Below are 19,157 nucleotides of genomic sequence, written 5' to 3'. Positions count from 1 at the left end.
TGATTGTTGTGAGGAATGGATAAGATAATGTGTAAAGCACATAGTCTATTATGGGATGTAGAGCAAATACAATGAATAGTGACTGACAGAGTGCATGCTTTACCATTTTACTGATTTGAAAGTACTTTATTACTATAAAGTTATATTCATTGTAAGAGAAAAAGTTGAAAGAATTCAGTAAAGTATAAAGCAGAAAGTAACATTTTAAAGACTATCCTTACATGTGTCTCTCTGCCTATATATGTACCCAGAAATATATGTATTAAAATTCGGCCAAAAAAATGGAGCCTGTCATTTAATATTCTTGCTAACTGTAGTTCTTAAGGTTTTGTGATGGTCAGAATATTCTACTCATAGATAGTAATGATCATCTTAAACTAATGTAGATGTTTCTCTTAGTTATTTGGTTTTGTGTATTTGGTTGTTTCAGGTGGAGTTTTGATGAAACAGTGACTCATTTCATCTTTCAAGGGCGACAGAATGACACTAATCGAGAGTATAAATCTGTAAAAGAAAGAGGAATTCACATTGTTTCAGAGCACTGGCTTTTAGAAGTAAATATTTTTTTCCTCCCCTCTCTGTTAAATGAAAATGTATACAAACATTATTTCTAGGCATAAACCAATTTCAGTGTACATAAACAAGTTGGATAACCTTAGTTAACTGCACACCTCATTTCTTTGGCATTAAAAACTTGAGATCTTTATTCCTTAAATATTTAACAAGTCTTTAATGGGTACTCTTTCTGAGTCTGATTCTATTCACTAATTAAAAATGATGTGAAAGAAAATTTTATAATTTGAGAATTAATTTAGCAAAGCAATACAGTTTAGAACTGTCCTTTTCTTTTATTTTCTTTCCCCTTCCCCTTCCATTCCTGGTATTCCCTGGAGTGTGGCTGATACCTTGGCAAAGTATAGAAATAGAATTAGATTTTATATTTGAATGGACATGACATTAAAAAGTGAGGACAGTTTAATCGTCCTTTGTACAACAGAATTTTTCAGTGTCAGCTACTTTTTAAAACTTTAATTTTGTGAATTTTTATCATTTTAGAATGTAGTGTAATGGTTATCCTTATCCAACTTAACATCATTTATTCACTAAGATTTTTTCAATCCTGTTTTAAAACACACCATTGTATTGCAGTGTGCCCAAGAGTACAAACATCTTCCTGAATCTCTTTATCCACATACTTATAATCCCAAAATGAGCTTGGATATCAGTGCAGTACAAGATGGCAGACTCTGTAATAGTCGACTGCTCTCAGCTGAGGCGACAAAGGATGATAAGGTAGATAATATGGATGATACATTTACCCCTTCCTTGAGCTGAATGTATAATTATAAATTGCTGTGAAACCTTATACGATGACTTGGTTTGAGAAATTATAATTTTTCTCCTTCAATAGGCAGATCATTTGCCTATAGAAGAAAATGATATAGATAATATGACCACCGGTAATAAAGAATTAGCCACGTCAAATGGAAATGGAAGGAAGGACTCTAAAGGAGGTAAAATATTTTAAATTATAAAAGAAATTATAACAATATCTTTTTCATGCAGGACAATTTCTTTGCATCAAATGGAAAAATTAAGTTATTTTCTGTGATGCTAAATACAAGTAAAGCATATATTTGAGGATTGAATTGAGGTCCCATGCCAGTTATTAAGTAATGATTTGTAAAGCTTTAAGTGATTTAAGTATAAAATTTGTAGAACTAGGTATTTTACAGAGTTAGTGTGATACAGCCCTATTTTATTAAAGATAGATGAAGTGATTTCAAAAATTTTTTGGTTCAGTTCTTTTCAGTGATAGTCAAAAAGTTAGATGTACAATATATTTTAACATGTTCACGTGGTTTTGGAGGTACAGAAGGAAGTATGGAGAGTTTCTCCCATCCTTTCAATGTTGTTTTTTTCTAGAGCTGTTTTATGCATACACAATCATAAATATATACTCTCCTTCCCCACTTTTAAAAATATATATAAATGGTGGACTACTATATATGCTGTTTTATACTTTGATATTTTTAACAGTTCAAGTTGTAGAATGTTTCATATTGGTGCATAAGGAGCATCTTCAGTCTTTTTCTCTCTTTTTTTTTTGGCAGCTATATAATACTCATATGAATGGTCCACTGTACTTATCCAGTCCCTTATTGATGGGCATATAGGTTATTTCTAATTTCTTGGTATTATAAAAAGTGCTGCAGTGAATAACCTCTCTCTCTAGGTGTGCTCTTTTTAATGGATTAATATTTTCTGTTTTCCTTACTCATCCTACCCTATCAAAGCTTTCCCTATGACATACCTACTTAGTCCCACTTTGTACATCCCCAAAATATTTAGTACCTATTTCAGTGTTTAGTGTATAAGCAGCCCAAAGATAAATATATTGTAGTCTGTGTTTTCAAGCACTGTAGAAGAAAATCACATACATAAATGCACCTCAGAGTATAGTACGTAACACGAGAGAGGGTCAGAAGCAGGCAGGGAGTTCTACAAGAGAGATTGTTACTGCAAGTCTTAGCAAAGTGTCTTCAAAGGGCTTCCTGATTATTTCATATACAGTCCTCATGGTAAGGGTGGCCTTTATGTTCTACAACAGTCATAGTCTTAGTACATTATAACCTGTACATATTCAATAAATGTCAAGTTAATGTGTGTTAGACAAAATAGTTAATGTGAATAAGAGGTGATAAAAAAGAGAAATGCACCTTGATTGGTATATTTGTGTTTGTTTCAGTTCTGACACAGACCTTGGAGATGAGAGAGAATTTCCAAAAGCAGCTGCAGGAGATAATGTCTGCAACATCAATAGTGAAACCGCAAGGGCAGAGGACTTCCCTTTCAAGAAGTGGTTGTAACAGTGCTTCTTCAACCCCTGACAGCACTCGTTCTGCCCGCAGTGGGAGAAGTAGAGTCCTAGAGGCACTGAGGTACAAACCTGTCACTCATCGTGGTGGCAGAAAGGAGTAACTAGATGACTTGGAAAGGTAGCTCCTTCTATAGGTACCTGATGACTCAGTTCTATGAGAGTTAAGCCTAATTTTGTCTTTTTTTTTTTTTTTTTAATTTTTTTTTGGGGGGAATATTAGGGAACAGTGTGGTTTTCCAGTACCCATCAGCTCCAAGTCAAGTCGTTGTCCTTCAATCTAGTTGTGGAGGACGCAGCTCAGCTCCAAGTCCAGTTGCCATTTTCAGTCTTAGTTGCAGGGGTCGCAACCCACCATCCCATGCCGGAATTAAACCGACCACCTTGTTCAGAACTTGTGCTCTAACCAACTGAGCCATCCGGCCACCCCTCTGGCAGCTCACCAGGAGCTCGTTGTCTTCTAGTTGTGGAGGGTGGGAATCGAATTCCCACTGGCCCATGTGGGAATCGAACCAGCAACCCTGTTGCTAAGAGCTCGCGCTCTAACCAACTGAGCCATCCGGCTGACTTACCCTTTCTTTTAAATTAGTAAAGAACAAGTTTAGAATATCAAAACCAGTGTAAGATTTTTACTACTGGACCTAATTACTTAGCCCAAACTATATATATATTACATTCAGATATTTCCTTTCTTTTCCGTCTTCCCTCCCTTGTTCCAAGCAGTTTTAGCATTCTTAATTGGGGGCAGGAAACAGACATAGAGGTTTTTTTCCATACCAAGCAGAGAGATGTGATTTAAACAGTTATTTCTTACTGGAACTACATGCATTTTATATTGTCTACAAATTTATCTTTCAGGAAAGGTGAGTGCAGAATCTTAGTGTGATGTAATTTAAGTTTGGTAGCATTACTTCGTTTTTTTCCTGATAGAAAAATCTCTAATATGATGAGCATCATGGACTTACACCTTGAATTGATTAATTGAGCTATGCATTTATCTTATGTAACTGTATATTTAATGAGGCTAATTCTATCCGAGTACTGGGTAAAATTGGCTTTTGTTAATATACTTCAGGTCATGTTTTATCATTATGGAGAGCCTAAATCTTGTGCAAAGTCTGAGTAAATATTCTAAGAATAAAAGACTGTCTTCCTTGTTTTTGAGGCAAATGAACTCTTAGGTGGTATCATCAGTTTGGGTACATTACTTTTACTAAGATTATATACATACACACACTGAAAGACTCAATATATACATTGAAAGAAAATAACTGGAATTCTATTTATTCTCCAATGGAATTGTTACAATTATATCATAAAACATGCTTTACAGGGCGGCCAGTCAGCTTAGTTGGTTAGAGCACGGTGCTCTTCACAAGATTGCCAGTTCGATCCCCACATGGGCCACTGTGAGCTGCGCCCTCCGCATCTAGGTTGAAACAACTACTTGACTTGGAGCTGATGAGTCCTGGAAAAACACACTTAAAGTTTTAAAAAAGAAACAAAAACATGCTTTACGAATTTACAGTCTAATTTAAGGAATGTATGAGTGGATTTTGTTATGGCTATCTGTTTATTAAAATTGTCCCTTTTATTCCTTAGGCAGTCTCGTCAGACAGTACCTGATATCAACACAGAGCCCTCCCAAAATGAACAGATCATTTGGGATGACCCTACAGCCAGAGAGGAGAGAGCAAGGCTTGCCAGCAATTTGCAGTGGCCTAGTTGTCCCACACAATACTCTGAACTTCAGGCTGACTATAAAAAATTGGAGGATTCTCCTTTCCAGGAGCCTTTACATGATACAGAAATTGCTGAACAGGGTAATGAGAAAGAAATCTGTTTACTTGTTTATATGAAGTACATGTTGACCTCTTTAAAATAATAGCTAAGCACACTGGTTCTCTGAATTATACATGCAAACAGAAACCTTACTAGATATTTCTGATTTGGGTTTAAACTTAAGACTCAGAAAAATAATTATAAGTTGAGGTAATGTATCATCAGTAAATTGAAAAATACATTTTGATTTTTAAATTTGGAAATTTAGAATCAGGCATTTTTTTCCAGACGTGATTTTCACCATTATTATTTCTTTTATTCTAGTCCTTTTTGCACTTTTTTTTTCACAGTCATCTTTTTATTTAAATCTTCTAAATTCTACCCAGCACACACCTACACACTTGTTCTTTGGATTTGTATGCATTCCTTTCTGAATTCCCCTATTTTTTTCTTCCTTGGGCTTTACCCTAAAAATAAAATGTTTAATCTCTCTCATTTTTGGTTATCTGTCGTCCCCCCCTTCACATCACATGATTATTTCTTTGCACTATCTCTGCCTGTTATTTTCTGCATGTGTAATATTGCTTTTCATTTTACAAATTTTGATACATTTTACTGATGAGCCTTGATTATTTCAAGAAGGGTGGGAGAAGACCACAGATAACACCAATTGCCCTTTTAATGTTAATTAATTGCATTTATGTATAAGCTCTAGAAATAGGCTACTTCTTTTGCATGTAGTTTTTACATTCTAGAATTTGCATTTAATTTCATCTTGGTTAAGACAGATGAGCATATTTCCCAGAATTTGTTCTTAGTCATGTTTGGATACTATCACACTGTAGCATTTTATTGCCCTCAGATGTCTGTGATGCTGGGACCGCGCATGTGACTGAAGCCCCAAAACACCCGATCTCTGAAGAACTGGAAACTCCAATAAAAGACAGCCACCTGATCCCTACACCGCAGGCCCCCAGTATTGCCTTCCCCTTAGCCAACCCACCTGTGGCTCCACACCCTAGAGAAAAGGTTTGTTTATCCTTAGTGTGGTGATATGGTTTTGGGATATTCCTGTTGTGCTGCATCCAGAATTTGTTGATGTCAATATCAGGGGTTCATCAAATGTGGAAAACTGCATTTCTTTGCATTGTATTATTTCCATATTTGATAACTCAGAAGATTAAGTAAAATGTTACTCTAAAAGTACTATATACCTAAGAACTTTTCTTAATGTTAATTTTTTCTAAAATAAAATTTTTCCATTCCAGATTATAATAGAGGAGACTCATGAAGACTTAAAAAAACAATACGTATTTCAGTTGTCATCTCTGAATCCTCAAGAACGTATTGATTATTATCATCTGATTGAAAAACTAGGTACAAGTATTTTATTTTACTTGAGTCAAAAATGTCCCATATAGTAACCCTATTTGGAAGTCAAATGTAGTTGACATCATTTATGAGGTATAGAAATTGAAACAAAAAAGATGGGTAACTTGTCTAAGACTATACAGTGAGTCAGCATTAGAACTTTTAAAGTTCTAATCTAAGTCTAAAGTCACTGGGTCATAGGATTGAAAGATTTAAATTGAAACCAACCATTAAGGTTAAAGAAGCTTTTGTACTTGGCTTTGAACATTTGTTCATTGATGAAACCTTGGACCAAATCGATGAAATTGTAGACTTACAGTATAAGTAAAACCACATTTTAATGAAGTTGAAGGTTTGGTAATATCAAGAGAGGAGCTCCTCATGTAACATTGTTATTCCACTAGTTGTGGAGTTTTCAATCAGACTTCATTCTAGAAGCAGCATACTAGAAAGGGAACCTGGTGCTGTATAGCACCACTCTCCAGTAGAAATAGAACATGAGCCACACATGTAATTTTAAACATTCTAGTAGCCACATTTTAAAAAGTAAAAAGAAACAGGTGATACTAACTTTAAACATATTTTATTCAGCCTTGTACTGTGTTTCCCCGAAAATAAGACCAAGCCGGACAATCAGCTCTAATGTGACTTTGGAGCAAAAGTTAATATAAGACTCGGTCTTATTTTCCTATAAGACTGGGATAATATAATTATAATATAACCTAGTCTTATTTTACTTTATATATATGTAATATATAAGACCCGGTCTTATATTAATTTTTGCTCCAAAAAAACGCTTTATTGCTGATTGCCCAGGTAGGTCTTATTTTCCAGGAAACATGGTAGTATATGCAAAATATTATATTCAACATGTAATCAATATAAAACATCAGTGAGATGTTTTGCCTTTTCTTCATATTACGTATTTGAAATCTGGGATGTATTTTTCACTTATTGCACCTCTCAAATTTGGACTAGCTGTACTTCGGGTGTTTGATAGCCACATGTGGCTAGTGGCTATTATATTGGACAAAGCAGCTTTATAGGGTTAGGAAACTTATAGCAAGAGAACTTAATCTGACAGCTTGACGTAGAGAAAACATTAAGAAATAATGGCTGATTTTAATAGTGGCCCTGGGTCATCAAGAGAAGATTAAATGTTACTGCTGTCCATTTAAGGATATGGAGAACCATGAATATGGTGTTTTTTTTTTAAGATTTCTGTCAAATACAGTTGTACACTTGAGAAGCTGTGTTTCTTAGAAACTTTATTCAGGTAGAACATTTTGTTTCCCAGTTGCCTAATAAATTAGATGGAATTATAAGTCAGAATTGCTACTCTTTACCCAGAGCTCACCAAAATGGAACACTCAAGTGTCTGTCTCCTTAGATGGTTCCATCTCTGCGAACTCTGGGCAAGAGTAGTAGCAATTAGCAGAGAATTGTCTGGAAAAGGAGAGAGAACAGGGGCACTTAAGTATAGATTGTGCTGGAATTAGGAGTCTGTGACTAGAGGGTTTTTGGTTATAGAACGCAAAAAGGCCCTTCACTTTGTAAATGAAGAACTGATGTACGTAAATCAGCCAATTATGTTATCTGGGTCACAGAATAAATTTATTATATAGAATTAGATGTTGCTATTATATTAATATGAATTTTTACTTTGTTCTTTTGTCACCTCTGTGATCCTGGGTGACTTACTCTACCTGTGTCCTCGTGTAAATTGCAGATAATAGTAATTCACCTCATAAGCCTGTGAGGATTAGTTAATCTTGAGCACTTTCATCAGTCCCTCGCTTTATATAAGTGCTCAGAAAGTATTGCTGCTATTATTGTTAGCATCGTCTCTAAAGCAGGAGTTCAAATGTTCTGTTAAAGGCTTAGAAAGTCCTTGATACAACTCTGCTTCACATCAGCTTATATTTATGTACACCTTCTTTTTTCCTCAAAGTCAGACTTGATACATTTAAATCTGAGAAGAGGTTTCAGCTCCCACCCGCTGCTTTGTCTCTGTTTACTTAGTATGTGTGTTTTCTTCCCCAGCTTCTCTGTTGGTCGGCTGACCTTATTTCCACCCACAAAAACTTTTCTTCTTCTACTTTTAGTCTGTAGATGCCCCTTTTTTACTTCAGTCTCTCTGGTTACCCATACTCAGTGCTTGAAAATTGCTAAGGTAGTTGAGAGAGACCTAAGACAAATGACAACCAAGTACAGTATGTGGCCCTTATTTGTATGGTTTTTTTTTAATATCTTAATTGTAACAAGCCAAGTGCAGACAAACAGGAAAATTTGAAAAAGGATTTAGTATTGATACAGCAAAGAATTTTTGTTAATTATTTTAGATCTAATAATGGCATTGTGGCTGAATAAAATTTCCATGTATCTCGGAGATGCATACTAAATACGTAGGCGTAAAGTAACATGATGTCTGGAATTTGGTTTAAACTAGTGAAGTAAAAAGAGGGGGAGAGATCGAAATAAGGATGGCAAAATTTTGATAATTTTAGAACCTAGTTGTCCAGATAATTTTAGAACCTAGTTGTCCAATATATGGGGGTTTACTTTATTTTATCGACTTTTGTATTTTAAATTTTCATAATAAATACTGTTTAATAAAAATATATATGTAAAGTAAAATAATTGTCATCAAGGTTTTTTGGTTTATCTGGTGCATTTTATATTTTATAAATAATTTCTGTGCAAAGTTAAGACATATTTTTCCCAGGAAAAAGTTAAGAATCGATAAAGCACTACCAATTTTTCTCTACTTCAGGTGGATTAGTGATAGAGAAGCAGTGCTTTGATCCCAGCTGTACACACATTGTTGTGGGACATCCCCTTCGAAATGAGAAGTATTTAGCCTCAGTGGCAGCCGGCAAGTGGGTGCTTCATCGCTCCTACCTCGAAGCCTGCAGGACTGCTGGGTGCTTCGTGCCGGTGTGTATTCAAATTAATACAGATGATTCCAGCACATGCACTGATCATTCGTATAACTGAAATAACTAAATATGACCAGTTAGATTATACTCATTGTATAAGGTCCATATTAACAAAACAAAAAAATTTAGAGCTTATAGACGCAGATTCCTAGTTACATCAGTTTTATTTAATTTGAATGTGGGGATTTTTTACTTGAAATAACATTATAAAATATTAAGATGATCTCGCTGTAGGCTTTTATCTTTACTGTGAGCCCATTAAATATTAAACTTACTATTTGAACTATTTTGGTTCTTAAGTGATCATCACAGTTGTATGAATCATATAGATTTTGAAGTTTTCAATCAAAATCCCTTAGGAATCTCTTCCACAGACAGGTACCAAGCTGTTAAAACATAGCTCCTCTGAGACCATGTCCTCTGTGAAGTTCTTCTTACAGTGGGTAAAGCCCAATAATTTAAATGTTACCAATTGCTATGGTTTAGCTATCTATCTGTATTTTCTTAGAAATGTATGCTTTTTTTTTTTTTTAAATTTCTAATTAAAAGCCAAATACACAGTGGAACCTCGGTTTTCAAACTTCGTTGACAAACATTTTGGTCTACGAACACTGTAAATTTTATGGATCTATGGTATCATTAGATAGTAAAATTAATGCTAAATTTGCAGTTTTAGGGGTTGATTTTAAAGGTCTGGAACGGATTAATCCATTTTGCATTACTTTCTGTGGGGAAACCATGCCTCGGTTTTCGAACGTTTCAGAACTTGAACAGTCTTCCAGAACGGATTACATTCGATAACCAAGGTACCACTGTACTTGGTTCTCATTGGAAGCCAAATTAATCTGCATTTCCTCCATACTCATAAACTGATGCTTACCTAGTACTCCCTGTACTTATAACAAGTGAATGCATAGTTTTTAACTCTTATTCGATTGTATATTCCTCGAGGACATATTGTAGGAACTCAAAAGTTGGTTGGACTAATTCTCTAGGAAGAAGACTATGAATGGGGAAGTAGTTCCATACTTGATGTTTTGACTGGAATCAATGTACAGCAGCGAAGACTAGCACTTGCAGCAATGAGATGGAGAAAAAAAATCCAGCAAAGACAAGAATCGGGCATTGTTGAGGTATTGACATATGTAATTATGTAGGTAGTATAAATGGCATTCAATGTCATGACTATTCCAGAATTTTTTTTTAAGAGACTTTGCTTGACAAAATAATGATTCTATTTGTCTTTTATCCCTTGATTAATACACTTAATTTGGGCATTTTAAATTGAGCTTAATGTTAATTCCTCTAGTTGTGATCAACAGTAATCTTAGATATATTAAAAATAATTCATATGAAAAATGTGACCCATACTGTATTTCTTCCAAAGAATTTTTTCAACATCTAGCTTCAGGGGTATTTAGTACTTAATTTGGGGTCCAGAGGAGTTTGTAGATTAAATTCAGCGAAGCTGTATACTTTAGATGGTGGGGAAAAAATACTTCCTTATTTTTACTAAACTCGTAATTAAAAGTTATTTCCTTTAATTATAAGCCTAGGCAGCAAATCACAACACTATTAATAGTAGCAAAAGAAGTCAGGTATTTTTCTTGGCATTATAATTGCAAGTATCTTGAAATACTGTTTATGTTCATCACTACTTAAAATTATAGTAGTTATTTGATTCACCACTAGTTTTGATTTAGTGCATTAATATAGAAACACATCTATTATGTCACAATTTTTTAAATAATTTGATAATTTTTAGTAAAATTGTTTCCTTTGTAATCTTTTATACTTTATTTTGAACATTTAAAAGACATTATTCATATGGTATGAAAATTACAAAATAAAGCTATTATTTTTTTTAATTATTTAGAGAACAGGTCCATAGTTTTCACCAGACTGAAAGGAGTCCATGGCTTGAAAAGGTTAAGAACGCCTAAGTTAAATAATCTTTTTGTTGTGTTCTGTTTTCTGCTGTCTCCAATCCTTGTTAGCCTTGATTCTCTTTCTTTTAGAGTAATTCTGTATATTTCAAATATGCAAAAGTTTTCAAGAGAAATACAATGGAGGAGTCATCTAATCTAAGAAATTGTGCTTTAGGCTCTACTCTTGACTAATTGTAAAAATGAAAATACTAGAAAAGACAAAAGTCAAGTTGCTTTGTTTAATGTTACCTAATCATTAAATCATTTTCCTTCATTCTTCAAGTATTTATTGATGGTGTACTGTGTGTCAGACACCATGGCTATATGTTTCACAGTATTCTGACCAGACACAGTTACCACTATGGCAAAAGTAAAGGTTAACAAGATTATTCATTGATGTAAACTTTGTCTACAGATAAAATATTATCTGTATTATTCTGTCATTTATTTTCCAAATAATTTCAATACTGATTATTTTTTCATTTGTAGGGTGCATTTAGTGGGTGGAAGGTTATATTACATGTTGATCAGTCCCGAGAAGCAGGATTTAAACGCCTTCTTCAGTCAGGAGGAGCAAAGGTTTGTAGTGAAATCAGCTTACTCAGTGTTTTACATAATTATTTTCTAACCAAGATTGCTATGATTGGTTTTTGATTTTCTGTACCAAATGGCAATCCTTAAGTGAGATGGTAATCCTTAAGTACAGGTTGTACAGTTGAATTACTTTGGGACACTGATAGATTGTGGTGCTTCTTGTTTTTTCATTAGGTGCTACCTGGTCATTCTGTATCTTTATTTAAAGAAGCCACACATCTCTTTTCTGACTTCAATAAACTGAAACCAGATGATTCCGGACTTAATATAGCAGAAGCTGCTGCTCAGAATGTGTACTGCTTGAAAACAGAATACATTGCTGATTATCTTACTCAGGTTTGTGAGATTCTGTCCTTGACCTCCTCATTACCAGAGATCTGCTTATATTCATAGAGAAGTAACTGCACAGCAAAACCCTTGGCTTGTTATTGATAGAATGTTAGTTTCCTGTTCTCTATTTAACCCCTTTCTATTGTTTTTTATAATAATGAACACATATGTAAACATTTAGCTTGGAAGTTAAATATGAGCTAGGTATAAAAATCTAGGTACTGCTAAAAGTGTTCTTTTAGATGTTGGAATATAAAGCAGAAATTGATTCCAGGAATCCAGGAGAAACATTTACCCAAGGGTTCGTTAGCTTTTTTGACCTTTTGCATTGATATACAGTAAATACCTGTGTTAGACACTAAGGTAAGTCAAGCACTTGCTATATGGAGGGCTCACTACACTCATGTTCAGAATTGGCCCATGTTGTGTGATTTGATGGGCAAAGAAAAATCTTCCTGACACCAGAGTGCCTAAAATTCCATCAGCAATCAGCAAAGTATGACACATGATCATAAATGTCCTACTATAAAGGATTTCAAACAGAATGGCATAGAAATAAGGGAAGCCAGAATTCTGCCTGCCTTGTGATTTTTGCTGCTTATGTTTACGAGTTGCTTAGGGTTTAATAAAAAGAATTCCTAAAACATAAACATGAAGCCTTTGGCATAAAGCAGTGGGGCATACTTAATTTCATGTCCTCCAAAAATTCCTGATCATTTCAGGTATACAGCTGCCATCTAAGACAAGATCCAGTAATTATTAATTGCATGTATTCTGTTGGACTTAGTGTTTGTACATACATTCTCATTTCATTTTCTTTTCTTAATAAGAAAGTATATAAAACATATGTACTGGTTAAAAAATAGCAAAATGTCATCTAGGGATCCAGAATAAGAAATACAAGATTTGGTGGCCAGTTTTCTCAGTTGGTTAGAGCATAGTGCTCTCTAACACCCAGGTTGCCGGTTCGATTCCCGCAAGGGCCAGTGAGCTACACCCTCCACAGCTACATTCAAAAAAATGACTTGACTTGGAGCTGATGGGTCCTGGAAAAACACACTGTTCCCCAATATTCCCCAATAAAAACTTTTAAAAAAGAAAGAAATACAAGATTGCTAGTTCCATAGGCATTCCCTTTTGCTCCTCCCCTTTTGCATCTCCTTCCTTCCCCCCAGAAGTAATTACTATCTGAATTTTGGTTGTGTCCCTGCCTTTCTCAGGGTTGTAATATGTGTCAGGTACTAGATGTATGGAGGAATACGTTGCGGAAGTGAGCTGTTCTGTATTTTTAAGATCATCACTGCCTATCTCTAGCCCTCGGATATAGGTCAAAACAGAACACTTTCATGAGGTGAAACAGCAGGCTACGGAGGGAAGAGCAGCAATTTCATGGCCAAGATACGCCAAGCACAGATAAAACTTTTGAGATAGACTCACCCCAGTGTGTTCTTACCTCAAGTTAAAAACTAGGTGCGGTGGCCACAAGGATCTTGGTGATGACAGCATTCAACATGGCCTTACTCACATTGCTCCTATCTGCATGGTTACCTACTTCTGTGCACAGCTGTCATACCAGCATCTCCATGCGTACCCTTTATCTCTCTTCTCTGTTGGATCTCCTGTTTCTGAATCCCATGTCATATCCTGGTCTGTTTTCATTTTGATGGAGGTCATCTTCTAGTAGCTTCTTAAGAAAGAGAACAGTGGAGGTAAATTGTTTGAGACATTCTGTGTCTGAGAATTATTTTTTCTATGCTCACACTTGACTGATAGTTTGGCTGGGCACCAAATTCTGTATTGGAAACTATTTTCTCTTAGACTTTTGATTGCTATGTCTCCTTGATCCGAGTATTGCTGTCGAGTATTCCAAAACCATTCTGAATCATAATCCTTTATATGTAACTGTAAACTAGTAGGAAGTTCCTTATCCCCAGTTTCCTGAAATTTCAAAATAATATGATGGTCTATTTATATTATGCCAGACACCTGGTGGGCCCTTTCTCATCTGGTAACTTACATCTTTTAGTTGTGGGAAATCTTGAATTATTTCAGTGATGATTTTTTTTCTCCTCCACTTGCTGTTCTCTCTGGTACACTTCTATTGAGATGTTGGATTTTCTTACTTCTCACCTATGTTTATACTATACGTTTTGAGAGGTTCTGTTTGATTTTCCCACACCTATCAACTTCATTTTGCTGTTGTGTTTTCAATAATCACCTTTTTTAGTTTTCTGAATATACATTTTATTATCTTAATAACATTCTTTTGTTTCAAGGATGCAGTACCATCTCTTAGTTCTCAGAGGATTTAGTGATACTTTTTTTTTTAAAGCTATTCAGCATTTCACTTTTCTTTTTTTTTAATTGGGAGACCTTGGGGGACAATGTGTTTCTCCAGGGCCCATCAGTCCAAGTAGTTGTCCTTCAATCTAGTTATGGAGGGTGCAGCTCAGCTCCAAGTCCAGTTGTTGTTTTCAATTTTTAGTTGCAGGGGGCGCAGCCCACCATCCCATGCGGGAATTGAACCAGCAACCTTGTTGAGAGCTTGCGCTCTAACCAACTGAGCCATCCAGCCACCCCTCCAGCAGCTCAGCGGCAGCTCATTGTCTTCAATCTAGTTATGGAGGGCACAGCGCACTGACCCATGTGGGAATCGAACCGGCAAGCCTGTTGTTCAGAGCTCACACTCCAATCAACTGAGCCATCCAGCTGCCGCATACCTTTTTTTTTTTTTTTTTTTTTTTTTTAAAGTTTTCTTATCTCTGCATAGTTTCTGCTTCCCCTAAGTTACCTCTTTGTTTGGATCTTTATCTTCTGTGTTAGAGGAATTGATCAGATATCTGGTAATTATTGGCTTTCTGCTCATGATTAGAATTAGGTGATAAAAAGCAGATTGGAAGTATTGAGCACATAAATGGTTCAGTCTTGTCAGTTTGGGGCTGGGTGAAATCTGGATAGACCAGTTATTGGAGACCCTTTTCCTAGATTCATACCTTTGTGTGCTTCTCGAATTGTTTTTCTTGCGTGAGAGAGGAGTCTTCTGATCTGCCTAAAGGATAAGTTGAGAACTTGCAAGATTTATTGTCTTAGCAATGTTCAGATATACTACACAGCATTATTAATTTTACACTGTGCTGTACTGTATATCCCCAAGACTTACGTATTTTATAAGTGGAAGTTTGTACCTCTTCACGAACCTCACCCATTTGCCCCCCCCCCACCCCCCCAGCAACCACCAGTTTGTTCTCTGTACCTGTTGAGTTTTGAAATTTGTTTTGGTCTTTTCTTTTTTTTAGATTCCACATGTACATGAGATCATACAGTATTTGCCTTTGTCTGATTTATTTCACTTAGGACAATGCCTTCAAAATCCATCTATGTTGTTATATTAGGATAATGCCCTAAAGATCTATCCATGTTGTAAATGGCAAAATTTCCTTCTTTTTTATGGCGGAATAATATTCCTGTGTGTGTCACATTTTCTTTATCCATTCATCTATGGATGGACACCCAGGTTGTTTCCATATCTTGGCTGTTGGTAATAATGCTGCAGTGACCATTGGATGCAGATACCTTTTCAAGTTAGTGTTTTTGTTTCTTTTGAATAAATACCCAGAAGTGAAATTGCTGGATCGTATGGTAGTTCTATTTTTAATTGTTTGAGGAACCTCCATGCTGTTTTCCACAGTGGCCGTATCAGTTTACATCCCCACCAGCAATGCACAAGGGTTCTCTATTCTCCACATCCTTGCCAATACTTACTATTTCTTGTATTGTTGATGCTAGATATTCTGACAGTTGTAACGTGATACCTCATTGTGGTTTTGATTTGCATTTCCCTGATGATTAGTGATGTTGAGGACTTTTTCATGTACTTGCTGGCCATCTGTATATTTTCTTTGGAAAATGTCTGTTCAGAGCCTCTGCCCATTTTTAATCAGTTTGGTTTTTTTGCTGTTGAATTGTATGATTTTTGTATATATTTTGGCTATTTAGATGCTTATCAGATACGTGATTTGCAAATACTTTCTGCCATTCAGTACATTGCCTTTTCATTTTGTTGATTGTTTTCCTTTGCTGTGCAGAAGTTTTCTGGTTTGATCTAGTCTCACTTGTTTATTTTTGCTTTTATTGTCTTTGCTTTTGGTGTCAAATCCAAAAAAATCATTGCCAAAACTGATGTGAAGAAACTTACACCTATGTTTTCTTCTAGGAGTCTTGTAGTTTCAGGTCTTAGTTTTTGAGTTAATTTTTGTATATGTTGTAAGATAGTCATCCAATTTTTGTTATTTTGCATATATCTGTCCAGTTTTCCCAGCACTATTTATTGAACAGACTATCCTTTTCCCCCCTTGTATATGTGTGGGTTTACTTCTGGGTCTCTTCTATGCCAGTGATCTGTTTGTCTTTTATGTCAGTACCATACTGTTTTGATTACTATAACCATGTAATAGAGTTTGAAGTCAAGACGTGTGATGCCTTTAGTTTTGTTGGGTGGTGGGGTCTTTCTCAAGATTGCTTTGGTTATCTGAGGTCTTATGTGTAAGTTTTATTGTACTTATGGGGGGTGGGGGGCAGAGGCCCTTTTCTTTTATGTTGGAATCTGATTGTGAGAAAAACAAGGGTTTTGAAGTCAAATAGAGAAGTGTGTGAATTTTGGCTTTGCCACCTGGCTAGTTATGAAACACTGAGTGTGTTATTTAACCTTTTTTATTTTATCTGTAAAACAGAAATAAAAAATACTTCTCACGTGTTTATTGTAAAGGTCAAGTAAAACTTCAAAAACTTACATTAAGCATGTCACATACTTTTATCCATGTTTTCCATATTTTGTATTTAATCCATATTTTACAGATAAAAACCATTATTAAGGTCTTAGCTAGCCCCACTTGCCTAAACTATCAGCTCAATAACAGGTGAGATTGTCAAGCAGGGACTGTTCTCTAAATGTGACACGTGCTAAATAGCATACCTTGAAAGACAAATATTTTCTTTGCAAGAACCTAGGAATGATTATACATTTTCCTTTTAAAATTTCTGTGGTCAAAAAACAGAGTAATTTATTACCCAATCATTGAACAGTTTTAAATCTGGGGAAAAAATGAATAATGTTGGGTTTTTTTTCCCCCCTCTTTCATAGGAAACCCCTCCTCGAGTAGAAAATTACTGTCTACCAGAAGCTGTTTCATTTCTTCAAAATAATAAGGAACCTGGGCCTGGATTATCACAAAAGAGGAAAGCTTCTACAGAGAACAATAAAATCAAACGATCTAGAGTACACTAATCATATCTGCTCTTTAGTTGCCAAACAGTAAATGTTTTTTTTTAAATTAAAAGCCAGAATGGATTTGTATAGTAATTTAGAGACAAGTACCTGAAGAATTTAGTATCAGAGTATAACGATGAACCCGTTTGAAGTTGGTTTTTAACACCTGAAATTTTAACCACTGAAGTATTAACTGTTTCTGAATGGATAGTTATCTGAACTCCTCGGCTGCTTGTCATTAAACCACATTGAAGTGTGTAAGGGGAATTTTATTTATTTTCTTACAAATATCTGAGGCTGTAGCTTAGTGGAAGTTTCATTAGCAAGGTGATGGATTTTGCCTTGAAATGTCTGCTTTAATTCATAACAAGGAAGTTGTCAATTGGGATTTATTTGTGTTTTCCCTGATTTTTATCTTCTCACCATTTTACCTCTTTTTAACAGGAGCCTGAGCACAAGGTTTAATGAGGAACTGAGGCTTTAAACTTAAATATGGGTGTATATATGTATATGTATGTAGAAATCTCCATGATGTTCGCCAAGTTTGGGCGCCAGACTTGGAAAATAAAGACAATAAAGAATAAAAGTAATGACTCAAATTAGTTGTTAAAATAGATTTTAAAAATAAAAGTACCCTGGCATTCATTCTCTTGTTGAAGCAATAAAATATTCGTAAAACTTAGCTTAAAAAGCAAATTGCAGGGCTGGCCAGGTGGCTCAGGTGGTTGGACTGCCAAGCTCCTAACACCGAGGTCGCAGGTTGGATTCCTACATGGGCCAGTAAGCTGTGCCCTCTACAGCTAAGACTGTGAACAACGGCTCTCTGGAGCTGGGCTGCTGTGAGCAGCCGGAGGTCGGCATGAGCTGCCATGTGCTGCCAGGAGCAGCCAGTGGCCAGTGTGAATGGCTGGCAGGCAGCATGGGCCAGGGAGCTGTGTCCTACACAACTAGACTGAGAAACAACGGCTTGAACCGGAGTGGGGTGGAGGGAGGCAGAAGAAAGGTGGAAAAAAAAACAAACAAATTGCTAGTTATGTTTCTCATGTTTTTTTATTTAGAATACTGTTCTATTGGATTAATAAAAACCTTTTATTAGAATCAGGACTGTAATTTTTATGTAACTGTTCAATTCCTAATGATTCTTTGAAAGGCAAACTCAGACAATAAAGGGTTGAATTTCTTAATTTAGACACAAAAAAAAACTTGAAGTTTTTATCAGCTTTTCCTCTAAATGGAGTAGAGGTTGTCCCTGCCCCTCAAGAGAATTGGCCCCTCAAATCTGAAAGCTTTGAGCTAACTCACAGCTTAGGACAACACATTCCTGCACAGCCAAATAGGTAGCATGGTCACAGAAACTACTCCTGCTCCCCCCCCCCCCCAAACAAACACCTCACAAGCCGGATTTTATCACAGCCATTTTATGTCAGCTTAGGTCATTTCATAAGTTGTTTGCAGTAAATTTACCCAGAATTTCACCAATTAAAAATTCTCTGAAGTAGTTACCACTCTTCAAAACTTACTGTGTTGATCTTTTTCCTACCCCAGATAAAATTACCTAATTTATCATTTTCTGTCAAAATTATGAACTATTTTCCCAGTTTAGGTCTTAGAGACATAATTTACAAGTTTGAGGCTCCAGATCTCAACTTCTCCTGACTCTCCAGAATCTGTCCACATCCTATATAAACCATTTCAACTCTGGCTTTAACTTAGTCTGTAAATGACCTAATGCGAGCAAGGTCTTCCTACATGCAAATCATTCCAAATATAGGTCTCATTTAAAAGGAAAAGAAAAGCTTTCCTTGATTATTCTATACCTAGTTTCTCAGGATTGCTACCGTATTTCAATCTGTGACACAAATTAGCACCTCAGATTCCTCCACGAATTTCCTTGTGCATTATTCTGACCTGAAAAACATTAACATGTAAGGTGGTGGCTGGGATTCAGAAGCAAACCACCTAGACCACATGGTCTCAGAGCTAGAGGCAGGATCCTTAGTGCAGACACAACACAGTTCTACTCAGTATTTACAGTGTTATGGACTGAATTTCATATGTTTCTCCAAATT

General features: G+C 35.7%; 1 protein-coding gene across 3 annotated transcripts in view; it reads left to right on the top strand.

The window, feature by feature from the left end:
• The window catches only part of TOPBP1 (DNA topoisomerase II binding protein 1), a 50,168-nt gene extending 31,982 nt beyond the window's left edge, over nucleotides 1-18,186 (top strand). For 2 of the 3 annotated variants that reach the window (XM_074312855.1, XM_074312856.1), the window contains 12 exons: nucleotides 431-554; nucleotides 1,150-1,293; nucleotides 1,412-1,514; nucleotides 2,750-2,942; nucleotides 4,481-4,701; nucleotides 5,523-5,689; nucleotides 5,929-6,037; nucleotides 8,805-8,968; nucleotides 9,966-10,103; nucleotides 11,388-11,477; nucleotides 11,667-11,828; nucleotides 16,963-17,733. In XM_074312855.1, coding sequence (XP_074168956.1) covers nucleotides 431-554; nucleotides 1,150-1,293; nucleotides 1,412-1,514; nucleotides 2,750-2,942; nucleotides 4,481-4,701; nucleotides 5,523-5,689; nucleotides 5,929-6,037; nucleotides 8,805-8,968; nucleotides 9,966-10,103; nucleotides 11,388-11,477; nucleotides 11,667-11,828; nucleotides 16,963-17,106 — 1,759 coding nt within the window. In that variant the 3' untranslated portion in view covers nucleotides 17,107-17,733. Of the gene's footprint in view, nucleotides 1-430; nucleotides 555-1,149; nucleotides 1,294-1,411; nucleotides 1,515-2,749; nucleotides 2,943-4,480; nucleotides 4,702-5,522; nucleotides 5,690-5,928; nucleotides 6,038-8,804; nucleotides 8,969-9,965; nucleotides 10,104-11,387; nucleotides 11,478-11,666; nucleotides 11,829-16,962 lie in introns of all 3 variants that reach the window. The other variant, XM_019725913.2, reaches the window with a different exon arrangement.
• Nucleotides 18,187-19,157: the final 971 nt, after the last annotated feature.

This window comes from Rhinolophus sinicus, linkage group LG10, assembly GCF_036562045.2.
Source record: "Rhinolophus sinicus isolate RSC01 linkage group LG10, ASM3656204v1, whole genome shotgun sequence".
In the NCBI taxonomy this organism is placed as follows: domain Eukaryota; kingdom Metazoa; phylum Chordata; class Mammalia; order Chiroptera; family Rhinolophidae; genus Rhinolophus; species Rhinolophus sinicus.
Note: the sequence above shows the minus strand (reverse complement) of the source record. Positions and strands in the feature narration are given on the sequence as shown.